The following is a 24,009-nucleotide window of genomic DNA, read 5'->3' on the forward strand; positions in this document are numbered from 1 at the left end:
AGTAAAAAAAAAAAAAAAAACATTTATTTGAAAAAAAAAAGAGATGCATCTTTGCTGTACAAAACATTAATTTCTTAAATAAATACACACTCACACACACACACACACACACTCACTCACTCACTCACACTCTCTCTCACTCACACATAAAAATAAAAACGTAGTGTGTTGTGTAATGGAAATTATATATAATATTAGAAATAATATCTGGAAATATAGTAAAATTAGACATTTAGAAATGACAACAGTAATAATTAATACTAAAAGCTTTAAAACTGAAAAATGAATTTAAATCAGAAATTTGTAAAATAAATAAAAACTAATAAAACCACAAAAATAAAAAATGGCTTAAATGAAAATGCAATTCTTTAAATTTAGGCTAATTCAAAATATAAATACTATAGTACTATTTATCTTAGGAGCTCAATAATTATTGATTAACATTCAGATCTGAAATGTCATGTGCTTGTGTTTATCTTTTTCTTCTTTTGTATAGTTTAGTAACCTCTAATGATTGGTTCGTATGTGTGTAATTGCAGGTACACAACACGTTTCTCAGACTCACCGTCTGAAAGGACGTGCACTGAAATGTTTTTGTCACGATGTGCTGCTGCAGAGCTGTTCAGTTCAGGATCAGAGAGAGAGAGATTACAGAGAGAAACGGCTGCTTTGTGTTTCTCTCTCTGTGTGTGTGTGTGTGTGTGTGTGTGTGTGTGTGTGTGTGTGTGTGTGTGTGTGTGTGTGTGTGTGAGAGAATGGTTAGAAAAGGCCCACGGTGAGACTGTTGTGTAATTACACACTCACTCTCTCTCTCTCTCTCTCTCTGAGAGACTGTGAGTCAGCTGAGAGAAACAGCGTGTGTGTGTGTGTGTGTGTGTGTGTGTGTGTGTGTGTGTGTGTGTCTGTGTGTGTGTGTGTGTGAGAGAGAGAATGAAGGTGAGAGTGTGACAGAGACAGAAATAGAGACAGTAATTAACCCTCACAGGTCTCGCTCTCTGCTCGTCCTCTGCTGTCTCTCTGTCACGGGGTCATCTGACCCTTCAGGTCGCTCAACTGTTTACTAAAGGCATCACACACTTCCTGAAGGAAATACCAGTGTTTGCAGGGCTGCGATGACTGTTAAGATGAATATGGATGGCGATTTTTACAGCCAAGCCCCTAAAATACAAGACAAGATTACATTTAAAGTAATTCAAGTAGTTATTCACTGAAAACCGTGATCTAACACATTCAAACACTATGCATTGTCATGATCTTTTGGGTGTTTGTACGTGTCGTACTGGAGGCGGAGTTTATTGCTGAGCTGCTACTGTTTGTTGTGTGGTTAGTTAATGCATTCCTGCATCATCTATAACTCTCTCTCTCTCCCTCACACACACACACACACACACACACACACACACACACACACACACACCAAGTAGAAATTGATGCCATGTGTCTCACTACAGTGTTTTATGTTTTCTGTCTGCAGCAATCTATAACTATGACACACGCAGTGATGAAGAGCTGTCCTTACAGATCGGAGACACTGTACACATTCTGGAGACTTACGAAGGTGAAACGCACACACACACACACACACACACACACACACACACACACACACACACACACACACACACATACTGATCCTTATGTTGCAACTAAATGTGACACAGCAAAGCATTCATATGAAATGATGATTATTGATAATAAGCTCAACCATTTAAACTTCACCAAGGCTATTTTGAGAAAAAATATGGGGAAAATATCAATATTTTGTATTTGTGTATGTAAAATGTAATTTTCTTTTGGTCTCCTTTAGTTTTACTTTTTTATCTTAATTTATATTTATTTTATTTTATTATTTTACTTTTACTTTATTTTGAATTATTTTATTGTATTTAATGTGGGATGTCCCTCCTTATTTTTTTGTTGTTTACATCATGTTTATAACTTGAACATTACAAAATCGCACACATTTTGGCATGAGAGTTGCAAAAATCACTTAAGTCATATTAAATCAGCTCTTGTAATATTTACACTTCTATCATTTAAAAATTACATTACATTATTAAAAAAACAGCATATCAATAACTACAAACCAAAATTTGCTCCAGGATTGGTGAATGATTGGTAAACAGTTTCCAGATTTTGTTTACCAGATTAATGATCCACAACTGACCAAGGTTTTATCCGTAATATGCAATGAAAGTTGTAACACACAACTGACAGTGAAAATATTCTACATTATACCTTGTTTTAGGCAGCATCACCTGCATATTTTATTTTATTTTATTTTGTTTTTTGTTTTTGGTTTCATTTCCTGTGGGTTGTCAGTCTTTATTGTTGGATGTTTACTTCATTTAGTCCTTGAAAATTAAAAGTAAATTGTATTTTACTTTATTTTATTATTTATGTCAAGTCCTCCGTGTTGCTTATTCATTTGACCTCATGTGACCTCTCACCTTTTGAGGACACAGATATGTCATCCTCAGTCTCTGCCGATCTCAATAACACACACTTCAATGTTGAATGACGTGTTCGTACCCTGCAGATATGCTTCACACCTCCAGGAGATTTATGAAACATGATCTCAGAATATTGTTTTCTGGTTGTGCTATAGGGACACAGTGGCGTCTCTTTGTGATCTAATTGTTGGTATTTCCGTCTGACTGCTGTGATGTTTCTTTCTCTTCTCAGGATGGTATCGAGGGTATCGGCTGAGGAGGAAATCGAAGAAGGTGAGTTACTGTATGACTACACTACGGCTTTCTTGTTTAATACAATCTTTCAGCAGGCCTCAGCTGGGATGTTTGCATTGTTTCCTTCTTCTGATGTTTTCCTGTATGTCCAGGGAGTGTTTCCGGCTTGCTACGTACATCTGAAAGAGGCCACGATTGAAGGCAGCGGGTCAGTATATCCATTCATGTTCCTAAAAAATTTAATTTGCTGAATGGGAAAGAAAGCATTAGCAACATGTTAGCAGATATTAAGCTCTTTAATGAAACCAACTTGTTTCGGCCAGATTGCAAATCCTTCACGGAGAAGTTTTGTGACTAACTCGGTGGGAAAAATGTTGAATATATCTGCTTCAGTTTCATTCTGTACTCAAAAGCATCAGAACTAGATATAGTTTGGTTATTTTCTCTTATTAAGATGATTTAGAGTATTGTGACATTAGCTTATAATATTTTTTTTATTTTATATAGTTAATTAAATTAACTATTAAATTTATTTTATTTTATTTTTATATAATATTATTTTTTTATTTTATATTTTATTTATATAATTTATTTTAGATTTTCATTTCTAGATTTAATTTTTTAAATTTTATTTATAACCGTCTATTTTGGTTTGTTTAATGTTGCGAAAATGGCACAATTTAATTTTTTTTAGCAACTAATGCAGTTAATGTTCATTTTACATGAGGTTTGCCATGTTTTGCATATTTAATATTTATATAATATTAAATGTATCCTTGACATTTTCTGAAAATGTTAAGTACCACCTCTTAGTTATCATCTGCTGAGAAAAGATTTCATTATTTTTAAGAGTTTGGCACTCTATTTAGCACCCTAATCATGTAAAGGCCCACAGACTCCCTGTTCCCTCTCCATTTCTGTCACATCTCACAATTTTCAGACACTGGTATTTCCTTATCTGTCTTCACGATGGTTAGGATGCTGTTACTGATGGCAGTTCCCTATGTAGGCAGCTCACTATGTTTTTGAACAACAGCATTAAACTTTACACTCCTTTGCTGCATCAGAAGATCCTGTTACATCTGTTATTGGTCTGATTATATCAGCTTTGGTCCAGCCACAGTATACTTCCCATAGACATCCTACTAAAACCAGTTAGCGCTCCAGCACCCCATTGCTGGCCTAATGGGAGATTTTAGAGCCTAAAATGGGTTTTCAAGCGTGGATCAGGAATATAATACGCATGAGTGAGTGCTGGTTTGGTGTGAGTGTGTGAGAGTAATCGTGAGCAAAGCCCAGCTCAGATATGATAAGCACTGTTTTGATGACTGATGCTGGTAATTAGTTTTCATTGGCATGACTCTGGGTCCTCAGGAATTACTGACACGGATGCAGTTAAACAGCCTATTGTTTCCCACACAAGCGATATTTTTGGAACACTCCTTCACTGTTTTGCGCTCGATCACTGTTCTTTTAGACAAAAGGAGACGGTCATTCCTACCGAGCTTCCGCTGGTTCATGAGGTCACAACTACGCTGCGAGAATGGGCGGCAATATGGAGGGACCTGTATGTGGTAAGCTTGCGTTTATTCCAAATTTTAGTATAGTCTCTCAAAAGTTGCATATTCTTCCTGTGCACACTTAAAAATATGCATAAGTAGATGAAAAAGCATGCACTAGGACGCAGAAGATATCACCGACATTATCAAACTGACACTGTCAGCATGAGATCATCAAGAGATTTTTAAAATCCCAAATCTTCAGTTTTTAATTGATAATTTATTTTGTGATTTACATATTTACAAGTATATTTACATGAAAAAAAATAAATAAAAAGAGAATAAATACATTTATAAAAATTGGATGTTAAACGTTTTAAGCCCAGTTTTTATGTTTTAACCAAGACAAAATTCTAAGGCCCAATAACCCATTCTGATATATATTTATAAAAAATATTATTATATTATATTATCCAATTTTTGTCTTATTTTGTTTTATCGTTTTTCATTTTATCTTTATTTTATCTAATCTTATTTTATATTCTGTAACTTTATTTTTTAATGTATCTTATCTTTTTTTCTTTTAAAATGTTTTAAATGTAAATTGTCTTTTTATTTATTTATTTGTACTTAATTATTATTATATATATATATATATATATATATATATATATAAACTTAATGTTTATTCCTTGAACACAAATCATAAATCAACTAAAATGAACATCAATCTGTTTTTCACCATAAAAATATTCTTGAATGCTGACATGGTGTACACACACACACACACACACACACAATTAAAAAAGTGTGTTTTATAAAATGTGCATGTGTAGTATGAATGCAATCCAGCCCTGCTGGTTTTGTCATGTGACCTGTCAGTTGCATCACATCTCCACTATTTATAAATCTTTTCCCATCACTGATACTAAAGTGTCAATCAGATGCACACTTCAAAATCTTGTTTTTTTTTTTTTCCACTTTTTATGAACACAACTAATATGGACATCCCATTTAATTGACACTGATTTTTGCATAGTAATATAATAGGAAATAGACATCCCAGGCTTAACAACAGTGTTTTGATGACAACACATCACAGTGACACTCATCTGCTGAGACGCATTGTAATTTTCTCTAATAAATCTCATCCTTTTCACCTGCGGGCAAGATGTTGAAAAGCTTCTGACGTGATATACAAATTAAAAATTAAAGTTAGTTTTCAAACCTTTTTGAAAAGCGTCTCATTGACAGTTTATAAACTCTTTTAATTGCCTTAGCAAGCAATATGACACTCTGGGGGTGTTTGTCTACAGTGATTAAGAGCATCGTGCCTTTATGCAGCAGCATGCACTTTGATGAATTAATCAACACACATTGCAGGGTTTTAACCAGACTTTGTTTCCAACAGGGCGACAAGCGTGAGATGTTCAACACGGTCCGAGACATGATCTACGACTTGATCGAATGGCGTTCCCAGATCCTGTCCGGCACGCTCCCGCAGGACGAGATGTCTGAGCTCAAACAGAAAGTCACCTCTAAGATGGACTACGGGAACAAGTATGAACACACACACACACACACACAAGCTGCTGACTCGTGCTGATCGGGTAGTGTTGGAACAGGGAGAGCGTGAGCTGGAAGTCACGACTGCAGTCCGTTACATAAAATCTGACTTTTAATGAGAGCATTTATTACTCTTCATTTTTATTCAGGGTCTGTTTTTGCTGTGATGGGTCATTGTGAAAGATTTTCAGCACCTTATCTGCTTTCATTTGCGGAAGAAAAGACTTGTTTTAATCAGTGGTGTGTGCTGTGGATTTAAGTTACATTTCTTAACCCTCAGTTTTAAATTGTGATGCTGTTATTATAAACAAGTACACTTGCATTGAAGGACTAGTAATAACTATATGCCCAGAACACTCCACAACACGCATTATAGACAATCTTCAGATAACTACCGCATTTTTCAGACTTTAAGTCGCACCTGAGTATAAGTTGCATCAGTCCAAAACTACATCATGATGAGGAAAAAAAACATATATAAGTCGCACTGGACTATAAGTCACATTTATTTAGACCCAAGAACCAAAAGAAAACATTACCATCTCCAGCCACGAGAGGGCGCTCTATGCTGCTCAGTGTAGACTACCGCGCCCTCTCGTGGCTGGAGACGGTAATGTTTTCTCTTGGTTCATGTCTCTTAGTTAATTTCTCTTGGTTCATGTCAAATTAATTTTGATAAATAAGTCGCACCTGACAATAAGTTTATATATATATATTTATTTATTTATTTATTTATTTTATTTTATTAAGTATGAAGCGAAACAATTGGAATGTACTAGAAACTGAGCATTATTTAGAACATAATGTACATAATATAATATATTAGGGGTGTAATGGTACGCAAAAATCACGTTTCGATACATACCTCGGTTTTAAAGTCACGGTTCAGTTCATTTTTGGTACAGTAAGGGAAAGAAATGCAAACATTAAACTGCAGGTTGTTTATTACTATAATATTTGTTTAAATTTTGTTTTTAATACTTTTTAATAAAATATATATAAAATAAAAAAAAGAATAAGAAATAAAATACTGCTGCAAAGTTCTCCACTAAATAAAATACTCTGTCTCAAACCAATATCATATAATAAAATATAATGAAAAATATAAATAAATAACTATGATTACAGTGCTGCATTACCAATCCCAGCTTGTAGGCCTGCTCGTATAAAATATATATATATATATAACTTTTCCAAAGTGTAAAGTGAAGCATCAACATTTTCAGTTTTTAGACCTGCTCAGATTTTATAATTGCGTCGGACCGATTGAAATTAAGAGCAAAGGTCTGTTTAAATCCCGACGGGACCTGCGTTTGAATTACAATAATTTTTTTCCTGGTTGTAGTGATGTTCACAAAATATAGCATTCGCTCATTCCGTAAACACGTGAACCGTACCGAAAGCCCTGTACCGAAACGGTCCGGTACGAATACACGTACCGTTACACCCCATATATATATATATATATATATATATATATATATATGCATATATATGCATATGCTCATTCACTCAAACACATACATATATATATACTGTATATACACATGAGTTTTTGTTTCTGCAACTCGACTATAGCTCTCCCTCCACCAGTGTAGAGTTGCATCGGCTCAACCAATGGTGGGAGTTTGGGGGCGGGGCTAATTGCAATTCCATTTAGTTTTTCTCTTACAGACTTTTTTCCCCTCTTTAAACACATTCAAGACCATCCAGTAGCAGCAAGTTTCTTCTAAACACTAGTTTCTGTAGTGTTTCAGTGTTTCTGTTAACGTTAGCTGTGGGAGGAAGTGAGTATACAGATGAGACGATAGAACCGCTTAGGTGAAAAAGTTACTAGTGATTCACATGTACAACTCTCAGTTCTCCGTTCACGTCTTTGTCTTTGTCAACTTTAAGTGAAAGGTTTTTATTTTGTTTCGATGCAAATCCATAATTCCCTTGGTAACCACATAGCAACATGCTGAAACCACTGATAACACTTCTTCATCATGGGTGTGCCTTTTACACGAAGCGCTACTCAAATTTATTGAAAATCAGTAAATTCTGTCTTATTCTTTTTCTGTTATGCTCGTTTTCACGTTCATTTAGTAGAGAATGTCCAAATAAATGTATGCATTTGGATTAGTAGAACACAGATCTTCATCTTTTTCAGCCATCTGTGTTTTAAAGCGTCTCCTATACTGTTTGTGTGTGTGTTTGCCAGGTATTTAGACCTGGATCTGGTGGTGAGAGATAAAGATGGGAATATTCTGGATCCTGACCTGACCAGCACTATCAGTCTGTTCCGAGCGCATGAAACCGCGTCCAAGCAGATTGAAGCTCGCATCCAGGAGGAGAAGGTAAATAATACTGTTTTCATCCATTGCACCACTTTTTTTTTTCGGATGCATGAGCTTCATTTGGATTGTGATACTTGGATGTGTTTGGTGAATGTGCAAGGCCTGAGAGGCGACGGCACACTCACATCGGCTTTCGCTTTGCTGTGTTTTTTCTCATCATCACCTGCTTTGTTGTTTGATAAACGCCTTGAATGTGAACTGTTACTTCATATTTATATTTGGACGTGACTATTTTGTGAAGTACAACCACTAAACCACATGAAAAAGTCCCTGACCGCAGCTCTGAAACACCATCGCTGTCGTGTGAGAGGCTGCACGGAACAGAGAGTGTGGAAGCCAACCATCTCACTTCCCATCTTTGCTGTGAGGCTGTGACAAATGGATGGTGATATAGCGTAAAAAAAAACATTTATATTACAAGCATCAATGTGTATTCGTCCCCTTTACTATTTTTTATGTTTTTGAAAGAAGTTTCTTCTGCTCATCAAGCCTGCATTTATTTGATCAAAAATACAGAAAAAAAACAGTAACATTGTGAAATATTATTCAAACTTAAAATAATAGTTTTCTATTTGAATATATTTAAAAAAATACTTTATTCCTGTGAGGCATTACTCCAGCCTTCAGTGTCACATGTAACATCAGTCGATCACATGATCATTTAGAAATCATTCTAATATTCTGATTTATTATGAGTGTTGGACACAGTTCTGCTGTCTAATATATTTGATGAAGAAAAGGTTCAAAAGAACTGCATTTATTAATAAAAAATAAAAAACAATTCCAATAATATATATTATATTAATATATTTTCTTTTTTAACAATTTAACACATCCTTGCTGAATAAAAGTATTGATTTTATAAAAAAAAAAAAAAAAAAAATTCTGACCCCAAATTAGTGACCAGTAGTGTATATTATTACAAAATATTTATATTTTAAAAACATAGCTTCTTTTTTTTTTTATCAAAGTATCCTACAAGTATCACATGTTCTGAAAAAATATTAAGCAGCAGAACTGTTTCCAACTTTGATAATGAATCATCATATTAGAATGATTTCTAAAGGATCATGTGATAATGATCCTAAAAATTCAGCTTTGCATCACAGAAATAAATGATAATTTAAAGTATAATACATTTTAAAACAATTATTTTAAATTGTAATAATATATCACAATATTACAGTTTTTTCTGTATTTTTGATCAAATAAATGCAGGCTTGATAAGCAGAAGAAACGTCTTTCAAAAACATTGAAAATAGTAATGTTTCCAAACTTTTGGTCGGTACTGTATATTTAAATTTTTTCTATCTATACTTATTTTTTTGTATTTATATATAATGCTCAAAATCTCCCAGACAAATCCTACAGAATATTAATGTTCCTTAATTTAATTTAATCAGCAAAAGTATTTCAGAGATATTGTGAATGTACAATAAAGTTTTCTGAAGGTCAGGGCTTCTTTAAACTGAACTGTGTTCGTATAAACCCTTGAACATGCTTATCTTAGAGGTGAACATCTCTGTCCTCAGTGTCTCTCTGAACCTGTAAGGCTTTTAGATGAGTCAGGTGCTTCCCTTGATGCTACAAGACAGAAGTTTTCATTTAACATCCTAACAGGTCAAAGAAGCTCTTCACAGAAAGATGAAAGATCTGTCTCATGTTGTTGCAAAGTGAAAGTCTGAAAATACAACAGCACTGCTGTCCTGTCTTTCCCAGACGACCCTGCCCAGATGTTCACTGTCCTTGAGTCTCTTTCAGCAGATACAGATCGTCTCGTGTGATTAGTCTTGCTGACTTTAAGACTTGCATTTGAAAGACTAACTATGTGCACAGATGCCATCATTTTTATGTTTTTGGTTTTCAGTCTCAGAAGCAGAACTTGGATTTGAGCAGGCAGGCCAAGTTTGCCTCCACACCCTCGTTCGCCCTGTTTGTCACGCTCAAAAATGTTGTGTGCAAAATCGGAGAAGATGCAGAAGTGCTGATGTCACTATATGACCCGATCGAGTCCAAGTTCATCAGGTCAGTGCACAAACATTTTTATTTTTGTAATTATTATTTTTTTTATAATTTGGCAATAGTTTGACCCATGATGTTTCACATCCTCAGTAGTAAATCAACCACAGCATTTGTACCATGCACACAAATCTCAATGGTTTGTTCAGCAGTAAATGATCATGTTGTTATAAATGTGTAATTTACATTTTCATTAGCATTTATGCATTTATCAAATGCTTTTCTATCTAAAGTGGCTTTCTAGTGCATTAAAGCTGTGCATTTATCAGTAAATGTGTTCATCAGGAATCAGGAGTGAAATTGCTACTATGCGGCGAAAATAATCTTTTATATTTTTGATATTCTTGCAGTGAAAACTATCTTGTGCGCTGGTCCAGCTCAGGTTTGGTGAAAGACATCGATCAGCTCCATAACCTGCGTGCCGTATTCACTGTACGTATTATTTTGGGCTTTACTTTTGACACTATTTTTTCTGGATATTCATGAAGAGATTGAGAAATGCTGAAATCTTTAAGAGCAGCACAGCTCACTGACAACTACTTTATAATCTGAAACCGAAATCCAACTACATCATTGATTTGATTATTTTTGTTTATTTTTTTATTTTTCTGCTAAAGTTAACATTTATTTCAGTTTTAGTTTTGGCTCTGTTTTAGTTCTTGTTATTCCATGTTAGTTGTTTTAGTGCTTTCTCTTATTTCAGTCAGTTTCACAGGCAACATTTCTAATAGTTATACGATTTTTTTTCAGCTTTATTTTAATGAACACCAATGTTTTTAAAAGTTTTAGTTAGTGATAACAGCCCTGTTCTCTGCTAAAGATGCATTGGATGCTGTTAAAACTTGGCTGAAACTTGGTTTCCTGATAATGAGATGATTTAAGGTGGTCAGCTAACAAACCGCTCGGCCATTTGAGACCCTTCACAAGCACAACCTAATTGTTTGATTTGAACACTCAAATTTTTTCGCTTGTTCCTGGAAATGCAAATGACTCGTTTACCGCTCGATTCCGTTAGTCTGTTCCCGTCTTTTGCATTGTTCCTTAATGAGTAATCACGGTATTATTGGGTGACACTTTAATTTGTGTTCATCAGTCGTGTTGCAGAATTGGTAATTAAAGTGTTGGAGAAAGCAGTATCATCATTAAAGCTGTAAAGGGTAACGAGCTAACAGTCGTTAGAGGAGGAAGCTCTTTAGAGACACCTTCTGGTTTGCATTGTTGCACGTATTGTGTGCATCCATGTACATGCATCGGCGTCTGCATGTAATTAAACAGAATAAATGGTTATCTGTGCAGGGAAAGACGTTTAACAAACATGAAATCATATTTAAGTGCTCGTGTTACACAGTTGCTTTTAATTGCATGCATTTAGTGTATTTGCATGTGCATAATCTATAATTATAGAGCATATGCATGGGTTTGTTTGTGTGTAAGTGCTTGTTTGCACCCACACGTTCTCATTTGTTAGAGGTCATTTTTTTAATAGATGCTGGGCTATGAGGGTCAGTTTGTTTTCCCAGAATCCTCTGCTCTATGCACAAACGCCCAGCGGGGAATGAGTTGCTGCCCCCAATCAAACACCGTCCAAGCAATTTGCCCTTCACCTGGACTGCATACTAACAGTCTGTGCACACCGAACCATTCCATGCATCAGTCGTCCCCTTCCCGGTTAGTTGCTCAACAAACGAATTTGAGTTTAACAGGCAGAAACACCTGGTGCACGGCCAATAGCACTTTGGGTCTCAACATAATATGGGCTATTTGAGTACATGATTGTGCATGCTTTTTGTACTCTCTCACTTGTTTGTTTGTTTGTGTGTGTGTCTCCAGGATCTGGGGAGTGAAGACCTGAAGAGGGAGAAAATCAGCTTTGTTTGTCAGATCGTTCGAGTGGGCCGCATGGAGCTCAGAGATAACAACACTAAGAAGTTAACATCTGGCCTCCGCAGACCCTTCGGTGTGGCAGGTAGAGCCTCGCACATAACACTTGATGCACACTTAGCATGGAAACCATAGTGTCCATCAAAATACCAATATTATTTGTTACTACTATGAACCTATAAGAATGAGATGTTTTTATTAGATATAATTAAAAAACATTCTCAGTAAGCTTGTTTTTCTTCATTTTGAATACATTTATTTATATATATATTATTGCATTGTTATATTTGATTTGATTTCATTATTAAAATAAGAAAAAGACCCTTACATTTGACACTTACTGTTAGCTTTCATTGTAAATAAAACATAATTAAATAATTCAACAAAAACAAACTGAATGTCTGAATTTAGTAAATAGGTTAAATGTAATTTTATATATATATATATATATATATATATATATATATATATATATATATATATATATATATATATATATATATATATATATATATATATATTAGTTGTGATTTAATTACTGATTTATGGTATTAAATTTCGGGTAGCAGGTGTTTTGTCTTGATCCGTATTTGTATTTTTTTTTCAGATTTATTTGAGCGATTGCATACACCTTCAAATACAATCAATTGTTCAAGCCTTGTATGAAATCAACTTAAATAATATCGTGCATATAAGCTGTGCTATGTACAGTACAGAAGTTGACACAACAATCTCTCTGCATTCATAAATGTATAATGCATTTAAAACAAACCTGGCCTTTTTTGCACTGATTTTGTGTGCCTGGAGTGAAATATTGTTATATTACATCTACAATCACAGTATGTGTTATAGAGGCCTTGATCTGGGTGGAGTGAAGTGACCCTAACAGTTGTGTCTCCTATTGTCACTGTCACTGTTGCCGATCACAGATGCTTCGGTTGATTATTGTGCAGTGTGTTGAGCACAGAGTGTTGCTCATTCTTCTGTTTGATGGAAAAAGGAAAAAACTGTTCCTCTGTTGTAAATAAATAAATAAGGCTGAACAGGAGCAGCGAACATCAAACGGGTTTTGAAGTGGGAAAGCATCTCTCTCTCTGTCTCTCTCTCTGTCTCTCTCTCTCTCCCTCTCTCTCTCTCTCTCTCTCTCTCTCTCTCTCTCTCTCTCTCTCTCTCTCCCCGTACAGACGTTAGCAGTATGTCTGTATGTGGGTCAGGCAGGTAGAGGCAGAACCTGTATGTGCGATGTCACCTTTAATGTGTCACTTTCAGAGACAAGCCAACGCTTCCATTACGGCTCATCAGTTTCCTGTTGTCTGCTGTAAACCCGATCTCGGCACGGCCACTGCTGCACACCTGACTAAACGGCCATTTAGAGGAGATGTTTGTGTGTTCAGTCAGTAATAGCTGCCGCTTGACAGCTTATCCACAAAGTTTTGCCTGCTCTCACCTTAGAAACTATCTTCCATGGGTTTTTCTCTTGTGCTTTTTACTATGGTGTTACTAGTTTTACAGTGATGTGATGAGTCCCAAAAAAACAAACAAATACATGAATGAATGAATGAATGAATAGTTTATTTACAAAGTTTTTTTTAAAAAGACATCAAGATTTGAGGTATTATTTTAATGACAATTTTACATTATGTGGACAAGTCATAAAATAATAAATTATTATATTTATTAAATTAATTAATTTCGGTACAGCAATTACTAGCTTGATGTAAACTTTAATATTTTATTTATATATTTTTAATTATACTGTAAACATAGCACAGTACAAGTAGAATATCACTAATATAGTAACTGGAATTTAATGAGAATTGGGCTGAATATTATTAATTTTGATTTAAAACTTTTAATTGCATTTACAATTTTAGATTTTTGTGTTATAAATATAAATAAATAACATCAATATACTAACAATATGTATATAATATTTAATTAATTTTACGTAATTATTTTATTCTGTTATACCAAATAGAAACACATTTTATCCAAGTTTATTTTATTTAGACTCAATATAAAACAATTTTGTGTTCATCCTCTTTGGTGAATTATGTGCTATAATTTTTTTTTATTTTACTGTGTTTTTATAATAAGTGTAAGTGTTGTAGTTTGAGTTATTTGATAAGGTATAGTGCCTTCAAAATAGTGAGTTTGCTGAGACTGCCGAAGTAAATGGCAAAAACTGTCAACATATAAATCAATCTTTGTAGTCTTAACGGGATGAAATATGAGCTGGTATTTCTCATTTTCATGAGATGCATCCATAGTTGTTGATACATGACGTTTGGTCGTTATTCTCGTCTCATTCTTCTCTCTGTAGTAATGGACGTCACAGACATCATCACGGGAAAGATGGACGATGAGGACAAGCAACACTTCATTCCCTTCCAGCCGTGAGTATGACTTCATGCTTTTATGATAACGTAACATCATGAAAATGACTGCCATGAAACCGTTTTATTGGGTGGTCGTGCATAGACATGCTCATTTGCATGTAAGTTTGTTAGTGTTTGTCTGTTTTTCTGATTTCTGTTGTATCATCTCAATACTTTGTGTATTTATTCATTGAACACATCAGTACACAAACTCCCTTTTATTCTGTAGAGGAGTCATATGCGCCTCACACATTAATTCTGTCACTCAGAGAGACTCTTCTTCAGTCTTTGCTCACTCAGAGAGGAGTCCATTGGTTTGCTGGCAGTGTTTAAGATGCATGTTCTCACTTTAGAGAGATGGTTTTTGTTTTGTAGCTGCTTATTTGTGACCTCGATCAGTGTTGCTCTGGTCCAAAACCCAGTGAACGGTCTTGCAGCCTACATAGGCAGCTACCTTTTAAGGCAGCAGAAACTGAAACTTGTGAATGATATAAATGCTTCTCATAGACAGCAACAAATTGCAAGTCAATAATAATAACAACAATAATAAATAGTAATATATATTACTATTTAATATAATAAACAGTACTATGCAAAAGTCTTAGGCCACTAGTATTTTCACCAACACAAAATTATATAATATTATATTGAATTACAATTTAGACATTATATATTTTACATTATATATAATATAAATATTTTAAGAATAAATTATTTTGAATTAAATTAAATTTTATCAACAACAATATAGAATTTTAAAATAATAATAACATGTAATTATATTATAATAACATTTAAATGTTTAATAATTAATAATAATGACTTTTAATTATATATTATACATACATATTATTTAAAATATATGTTCGATATTACACTTAATTAAAATGTTATATTATCATCATTATTATTAAAATATATTACATGCATAAAATGTTATATATAATACCATGTATAAAAAACATTTATTATTATTATTGAATGTTTCTTAGCTGATATTATATATAGTATAAAATGTTATATGTGTAGTTAATAATAATAATAATAATAATAATACAAATAATAATAAATGTGCCAGATAATTATAAGAAATTAATATTTGTAAGAAAATAAATTTTTTACATTATATTAAAAAATAAATGTTATCATATAATACAATATTTTTTCATATTATTCATTGTATTTTATCAGATATAAGTACAAATGCATTTTAGAGTGCATTTTATTTCTAATCAATATAAATGTTACCTTGTCCTTCATCTTGGATGAATTATGTCCTGTAATTACTTGGCTTTGTAAGTGCTATGATTACTGTTGTAATTCGGTATCATGTGTCTGTAGTGCGACTGTGATCTTTTATTATTATTATTATTATTATTATTATTATTATTATTATTATTATTATTATGAAGGCAGCTCAGTAGGTTTTGTGTCTTTATAGAGGCAGTGGCTTTATCTGTGTTTGGCTGAGATGAGGGTCATTTCTGAAATTACAGCATCTCTCCGTGTCTCTCCTGTCACCCATCCCGCATCACTGTTTGCTAACTAAATGGCTTTTGTCCCTGTCATGGTATCTGTGTCACTGTTTGGTGTCTTCCCTCTCTCTCCCTCTCGCTTTCTTCATCCATCTCTTTTTTTTTTCCATCTTCTGCTCATGTCCACTCTTATCTGTCTCTCTGTGGCTACTACTCTTCTTCTCTCTTTTTCTTCCTCTCTCTCTCTCTCTCTCCTCTCCGTTGGCGTGTTGCGTGTCGCGTGTGAACTCCAGGCTAGCGTTGGATGACGCCATTCGCCACAGGCAGCTGAACATCTCCCGTTTTTCACCCAGGGTGGCGGGCGAGAACGACTTCCTCCAGACCGTCATCAACAAGGTCATCGCCGCCAAAGAGGTCAATCACAAAGGTCAAGGTAAAGGTCACTGGGGTGAACACCTTTCATCTCCAGAGCTGTTCGGAATCATTTTAGCAGCATTTCAACGCTCAATTTGGGAAAAAACTATTATCATAAACATTAAAAATGCAGGAACTCAAAGGACTTCATGGCAACCCGTCAAAATAAAGGTTTGGTTCAACTTGAAGAAATTGTGACAGAAATATATTACTATACAGCAGAATGCACTTCTCAAAGTAATAATAAAATCACTAAAGCACTTTTTGAATGTAATGCAATTTAATATATTTTTTTTTTTATACAGTAAACCTCGGTTGTGCACTTTTCAAAAATAAAAGTAACATTTTTATTTCCTTAAATTGAAAAAAGATTAATTAAAAAGATAAATTATTAATATGCCATGCATTCACATAACGGCAGAAGAAAAAAAAAAACATGGAATTTAGGAAAATGAAAGGAATAAATACAAATTTTAAAGGACCCTACATTACCGGAAAGTTTCTCTTATGTCGTGTTTTAGCGTACAGTAAAAATGAACGTACAGGTTCAGAATTATATCTGTATAAGTAAATATTCCTGATTCAAAAGAAAGCTGAGATGGTTATTTGGCTGCTGTTAACGATATTTAGCTTCATTTTTGTAGCTTAGTTTGGAAAGTTAAAATAAGTTGAAGATAAGACTGATTTGTGGAGATGGAAAGCGACACCGTCCCAGATACGATCACAATCTAAAGGGGCTAAATCTTACAAATGGCAAAGTTATTCAGCAAAATGAGTTAAAGTTGAATTGGGTTTAATAAGCATGAGAATCTGTTCATGCTGAAGAGAATGGGAACTGAATATGTCTGGATGCAGATCATCCTAGCATGATAAAACCTGCTATCACAAGCAGTTCATTGCGATAAATGTGCATGAACTTCCAGTATAATCTAAGATCAGAGAGATCTGGAGAGGTTCTTCTCATTTATGACCGAGGTTAATCAGGAACAGCAGTGAGGTTAATAGAGCTGGAGCCATTAAGACCAATTAACTTACAATTTATGATGGAGGCACTCAGGTGACATGCAAGGCATTATGGGTAGAAAGGATCTTAAGTGAAGGACTTTTTTTTTTTAATTGACCTGTGCAGATATTTAAATATTAGCAGATTTTAATAAGCATTGGCCTGTTGTAAATATTTTAACACTGTCATACTGTATACTGTATACATTTTTATTTAACATTTTTCCCAATATGCATGGTGTTGTTGTTATGCGAATACTTAAATATACACACAAAATATTTTTTTATGCCATTAATATGAGCATAACTTAAATTCAGCACAACAAATAATATTACTATAATGATGTAAACATTATTTATTTTACATTATTTAGTATTATCATCATCATACAGATTCTATAATATACACTTAATGTAGGTATTGTTGTTAAAAATATTAATAATACAATTCAGCACAACCAATACTATTATGATTAATACATTATTTTCTTTCGAATTTATTTTTACTCCTTTTAAAATACAAATGTGAAAATAAAGTATTTTTGTTTTCTGCTATGGATTTGAGTTTTTTGAGTGTTTTGTTAGTTCATCTGCAGAGTGGTTTTTCTTCATTTGTTTTGATCAGCTCAGGTTATTTGCTCAATTGTATCTTTAATGTTTTCGAATCAAATATTCACAGCACAATTCATCCCTACACTTTAAGTAACTCAGTCGCTCTGCTTCCTGCGGGTATTTTCTCAGCAATTAAACTAATCCGGTGCTCTTAATTATTTTTTTGTAGATCACTAATAATGAGATATTAAAGTGTGTTAAGTTTCCGTGGGCTGTTGAGCACAAATAGGAAGTGTGTGTGTGTGTTTAACTGCAGTCTATTCCTCAGGTCTGTGGGTTACGCTGAAGTTGCTTCCAGGAGATATTAATCAGATCCGTAAAGATTTCCCTCACCTGGTGGACCGCTCCACCGCCGTCGCTCGCAAAATGGGCTTCCCAGAAATCATCATGCCAGGTGTCCATCATCAAAATGAATGCATTTACAATAAAACATTATTGAGTTGCTCCTCTTTGAAACAAAGTGACAATGAAAAGCGCACCCAGAACATTCATGAAAACTACTCTGCAGTAATGAGGAACTCGTCATGATGGACATTATCACATGACTATCCACATTTACATATCAACAAAACAACTCTCTGAGTTTCATGCATGCATTCATGCTGTTGCTAATATTTATTTCACATGCATAACATTTACATTGAGTACAGGAGCTATTTAAGACTTAAGTATAAACAATACTGACATGCTGAAGATGATTTATAGATGTGCAAGCATGCATTTTTCAGCTACTTTTGTGCATTTTCTTAATTAAAGGTCTGTATTTTAAGCTGTAGATCACACATCGATCGTGTTAATAAGCCACGCTGATACCTTGTGCGTGTTTTTGTAGGTGATGTCCGCAATGACATTTATGTGACGCTGGTTCAGGGGGATTTTGATAAAGGCAGTAAGACGACGCCTAAAAACGTGGAGGTCACCATGTCTGTACATGATGAAGATGGAAAGAAACTGGAGGTAATCTACAGTCAGTGTGTAAGACACACATTATAATGAATAATCCAGATTCATTTAAAGTAGTAAATGACTAAGCATGTTAAAATTGATATCTGCTGTATTTCTGCAAGTTTTCTTTTTTAGTTATGTGTATGTTAGACTATTATATTGGTTATATTAGGGATGTTTAATTTATTTCTCGTCCTCCATATTCTAGGGACCTGAGATGCAAATAAACCTATGCTATGCTTTCTATGTATAATGCTGCTTTTTCAGCTTTTTGGCCAGAATCAGTTTTCTTTTTTGTACTGTTGCAATGAAAAAAAAAACAATTAAATAAATGTGTGTATGCATATAAAATAGGCTCCAATTTAATGAAGTAAATGTCATGCAGCACATTTAATTATTATGATTATAAACTCTTAATTTATTTGTTACTTTGGCAGTAAATGTGTAATTTGCCACAACATACACACATTATAAATATGAATATACTGTATATAAATATATACACACACATTCACACTATAAATAATCATTATATAAAAAGCAAAAATAATAAATACACAAGGACTTGTCCATCAAAATGAAGATTTAGAAACGGCTCTAAATTAATATATAAATGTAAAAAATGTTTGCAGTGAAACTACCTTGATGTAGCCTTTTTAAGTAACAAATAATAAATACTAATGTTCATCAAATCAGTCATTATATTAGTAGCAGATTGAGATAAATGCTGTCTGTAGAGCTTTGCTGGTGTTAAACCTGTAACTTTTCCTTTAAACGCTTGCTCTCTTATAGTCTGTTAAAAGGTTTGTATTTCTGCTTGCTGACATCACATATGCCTCATACTTACTGCTACATTTTGTGTCTTTTGTTACTCTTTTTTTTTGCATTTTTGGTTTATTCCCTGCCGTCCACCCTTGCTTTGTGCTTATTTTTACTGCCCACATAATGCATCTTCCTCACATGCACTCGGTCTCACAGCTGTAGGGCGGCCGGTCGCTTATTGCTCATAATTGGTGGCTGTCAGCTGTAGCATGTGTGTGTGTTTCTCAGGCTTTGACAGGCCAGCTGTGTGACTGTGTGTTGAATGCATGACCCTCGCTGTGTGCAATGGCAAGAAGAAAAAAAAATGCAGTAAAGCATGCAGTGCTTTTTCTCCTCACAGCATATGGGTGCCTTATGCTTTCCAGCAGGTAGAATAGATTTTGTTGTTTAATATTTCAGAACTCGTATCTGTCATTTCTGATCTCTAATTAGCTTCTGAACTTGGCAGGGACTCAGATTAAATGATTCTGTGCAACGAATTGTTTTACCGGTCAGCATGAATGTGCAGTGCCAGAATGATCGATATAATGGCCGCAGGTTCCTCTGCAGAAGGTTTAAATGTCTAATGTTTTTAATAGTTGTTTTTATTCTAATCTTTCCCATCTAGAACGTGATCTTTCCTGGAGCTGGAGATGAAGGCATTCTGGAATACAAATCGGTCATTTACTACCAGGTCAAACAGCCTCGCTGGTTTGAAACCTTCAAGGTGAGTGTCACTTATACTATCACATCCTACGTCTGGGAAGGTTTAGATGAGCTGTGAGTTTATCTCTGTGTCCCAGTGTGCAGACTATCCATCCCGTCTGCCCTAAATAATATAAAAAAAATACAAATTTCACATAGAATTTAGGATGGATAGTATGCACATTGGGATGCAGGCCATGTTTTATTTTGCATAATGTAATCCTATTTTATTTTATGACCGATACTACTTAATTTGAGCTGAAAACCAATATGCATTTTATTTTTATAATTTTATTAAAATTTTCAATGTTTTATTTTGTTTCCATTTTAATTTTTTTAATTGCATATTATTTTTATTGCTTTATTTTATGATCGATGATACTTATTTTGAGCTAGGTGTAAACCAACTTGCATAACATCTTTTATTTTATTTTGTAATTTTTGTTTTAATATTTTATTGAATTTTATGCTTATATGGGAATTTTTATTAGCTTTTGTGGGGTATTATTTAATGCACTAAAAATATCACATATTAACATTAAAAAAAAATCGAACCTCAAAGGTGGAAAAATGCATGATTTCACCCTTTTAAATATTTAATAAACTAAAAGAGCATTACACGGTTGAAACAGTTTAAATGAAGAATAAAGTTGAGCGTAAAGGTCACAAGGACTGCACTTTGCTTAAGTGTCTATTTGCATCCATATTTCTGTCTTTTATTAATATTCAAGACCTTTAAGGTGTTTTCCAGTCCTAGTTTCTTTCTAAGGTGGTCTCATCTTTAGTCTGATATTCTGTGATGCAGGTTGCGATCCCAATTGAAGATGTCAACAGGAGTCACCTGCGGTTCACCTTCAAGCACCGCTCGTCTCAGGACTGTGAGTTGAGCACACGTTCACACAGGAGAGCACTTTCAGAGCTGTTTAACCCAGCGGTGGTCTGGAAACTCACTCTTTTACGTGTGGTTGAGGTCACAGCACTTTTCACTTTAAATAATATCAAGCCTTCTTTATCTTTGTATCTCAGTGGGCTATTATAATAACTTTAGACTATGACAGAGTCATTTGTAGGGCTGCCTCGTAATAGTTGACTAATCATTAGTCTAGCAGAAGAAGCTTGGTTGACCAAAATGTTATTAGTAGCTTAGTCGCAGAAAAACATTTCCACATTCGAAGTCACGCAGTTTGTGACGGACAGATCGTTAAAGTCTAGTCTTTGGTAATACAGTACACTGGGCAGGACATCATTAATCGACTTCAAAAATGGCTTATGGCTTAAGTATTAGCAACTTTACATGGCCGCTCAATCATTGTTGAGTGCAGCTCTAGTCATTTGCATCTGAATGAGTGTGCGGTTATTGAATAGACTGTTAACCCTTATGCGTTGTTGGGGACATTTTCATCTACTAGGGGGTAAAGTTGAGTCTTAGTTTGGCCACAACTTTCTCTGTGTTTGAGTTAATGGAATGATTTTGGGTGACAAACCTTATTTTGACCCATATTTTGGGAAAATGCTTTGAAATTGTTCAAAACCTCAATGGTACACTCTGGGTAAATGTAGATCTGAGAGCTGAGGGGTGTACATTTTGATTTTCTCAAATACAGCAAGGTAAGTGCGCAAAGGTCTCTCTAATACACTCTCTGTCTCTCTCTTTCTCACACACACACACACACACACACACACACACACACACACACACACACACACACACACACACACACACACACACACACACACACACACACACACACACACAATATAATTTGCTGTTATACTCCATATAGCTTCCTATACAAGTCAGAAACTAAGCTTTTTTTGCACAGGCCTATCTAAAGGGTTAATGGTCCCACCTAGTGATCAACTGTAAAAATAACACATTTTACCTCTTCCCAATAGGGAAAACCACAAACAATCAAGAATGCATGATTACATAGTGTCATGGCTTTGCAATCAAAAATGTCGTTATAATGGAAGTCAATGGGTCAAAAACAGCCACCAACAACTAATTAGGGAGAAAAAAATTTAATCTAATGCTGCACAAAAACTAAAAATGCATCAAAGCCAATGTTGCTACTAATCTTTGACATGTCCAAGACTGTTATAAAAAGTAAAAAAAAAAAATCCAGCCACAATTACTGTTATATTGAAAATAAGTCATTTTGTGTGTGTTTTCCCCCAAATCAGTGACATCATTTATGAACTTGGCAATTTAAGAGTTAAAATCTTGGATTTTTTAAAAACATTTGGTAGTTTTGATCAGGACTGAAGTTAACAGATTTATGCAAAAAATATGAATCTGACACACTTTTACAGCAGTTTAATTGAGTGGATGTTTTCATCCCGAACATAACGAAAGGGTAGTGAATTTGAACAATCCACTAGGGTTAAGTGTGCATTAGTGTTGCTTGGCTTTACTGTTGCTTATATGTAGAGTTAGCAATCTGAACAAACTGCTGTGTTTTAAACTTTGACAGACATGGGATTTTACCCTGAATCATCCTAGTAACGACTCGGACTTCAGGCAACACATGAAAAACACTGTGAACACATTAACAACTGAATATCAACACTCTGACTACAATTTCAGTGTATTTTTGACACAAAAAATTCCTTAAATTAACATTAATTACTATTTTATATATATGTAATGTAATTTATAATTTTATAATTAATATCAATACTAATTATTTTAAGTATCTGGGAAAAATCCACACAAGTTGTTTTATTTTATTTTATTTTAGTTTATATTTAATTGTATTTTTTTTTTTATTTTATAAACAATATTTATATTTTTTTATATCTGAATACCAATATGCATAACATTATTTTATTTTTCATTATGATTTTTGTTTATATCATTATTTTATTTATTTATTTATTTCTCTATTTATTTATTTAATAACCAATATTAATTATTTTAGGCACCTTAGGATTTTAATTGGTGAATATCCTGCTTTTATAAGACTAGTATTACACACAATCCTCTATCCAGTCCTTTATTAGACCCGTTATACTGGCAGTATACACTCATCCAAAGCTCATTTACTCTGCAACATTCCAGTGCCCTAGCGACCACCCAGAACTCCCTAGCAACCACACATCAGCACACTGTAATATTTTGAATACCTTTGCACCCACATGAATGCCATCGCTAACACCCAGGACACCCTAGCATTGCAGCACGAGGAAACGCCACTCATAATTAAAAAAAAACAAGTTTTTCCGCAGGTCTGAAGTCGTTTTCTGGCTGTGTGTTTGTGTGTTTTGCTGAGAGGGAGTTTGTGAATCATATTGGCAGTGAACGCGGGTGTGTGTGTGAAGTCTGAGAGCTTGTTTACGGGCCAAGCGGCGTCTGGCATTGGGCTGCGGTCATCACACTTATCCATGCTCCATCTGCCCACCACATGCTGCCTCACAGCGCCAGGATTAGAGGGGAGGGGTCTCTGGTCGCCAGTCGCTGGGCAGAGGACGTAAAACAAATCATTTAGCTTGAGCAAACAATCTGGAGCAAATAAACGTCTCTGAGAGTAAACACTAAGACAGTGTCAAAGATTCACACGGTGACTGCTGATCTCAGCACAGTTGTCTGGAAGCGCTAAAATGTCACTTTTTTTTATAAAGAGGTTGTCATTCTGAAGTTTATTTATTTGTCAGATCTGGACTCAGCTAGTGCAACTAAGTTTGGG

General features: G+C 34.4%; 1 protein-coding gene across 2 annotated transcripts in view; it reads left to right on the forward strand.

The window, feature by feature from the left end:
- The window catches only part of LOC127968800 (dedicator of cytokinesis protein 1), a 197,216-nt gene that overhangs the window by 23,033 nt on the left and 150,174 nt on the right, over positions 1-24,009 (forward strand). For both annotated transcript variants that reach the window (XM_052570141.1, XM_052570140.1), the window contains exons 2-16: positions 1,475-1,558; positions 2,686-2,726; positions 2,840-2,895; positions 4,165-4,261; positions 5,598-5,746; positions 7,956-8,091; positions 9,959-10,116; positions 10,461-10,542; positions 11,941-12,076; positions 14,315-14,387; positions 16,198-16,277; positions 18,141-18,266; positions 18,705-18,829; positions 20,247-20,345; positions 21,129-21,201. In XM_052570141.1, coding sequence (XP_052426101.1) covers positions 1,475-1,558; positions 2,686-2,726; positions 2,840-2,895; positions 4,165-4,261; positions 5,598-5,746; positions 7,956-8,091; positions 9,959-10,116; positions 10,461-10,542; positions 11,941-12,076; positions 14,315-14,387; positions 16,198-16,277; positions 18,141-18,266; positions 18,705-18,829; positions 20,247-20,345; positions 21,129-21,201 — 1,515 coding nt within the window. The remainder of the gene's footprint in view (positions 1-1,474; positions 1,559-2,685; positions 2,727-2,839; positions 2,896-4,164; positions 4,262-5,597; positions 5,747-7,955; positions 8,092-9,958; positions 10,117-10,460; positions 10,543-11,940; positions 12,077-14,314; positions 14,388-16,197; positions 16,278-18,140; positions 18,267-18,704; positions 18,830-20,246; positions 20,346-21,128; positions 21,202-24,009) is intronic.

The sequence above is a fragment of the Carassius gibelio genome, chromosome B12, assembly GCF_023724105.1.
Source record: "Carassius gibelio isolate Cgi1373 ecotype wild population from Czech Republic chromosome B12, carGib1.2-hapl.c, whole genome shotgun sequence".
Classification (NCBI taxonomy): Eukaryota; Metazoa; Chordata; class Actinopteri; order Cypriniformes; family Cyprinidae; genus Carassius; species Carassius gibelio.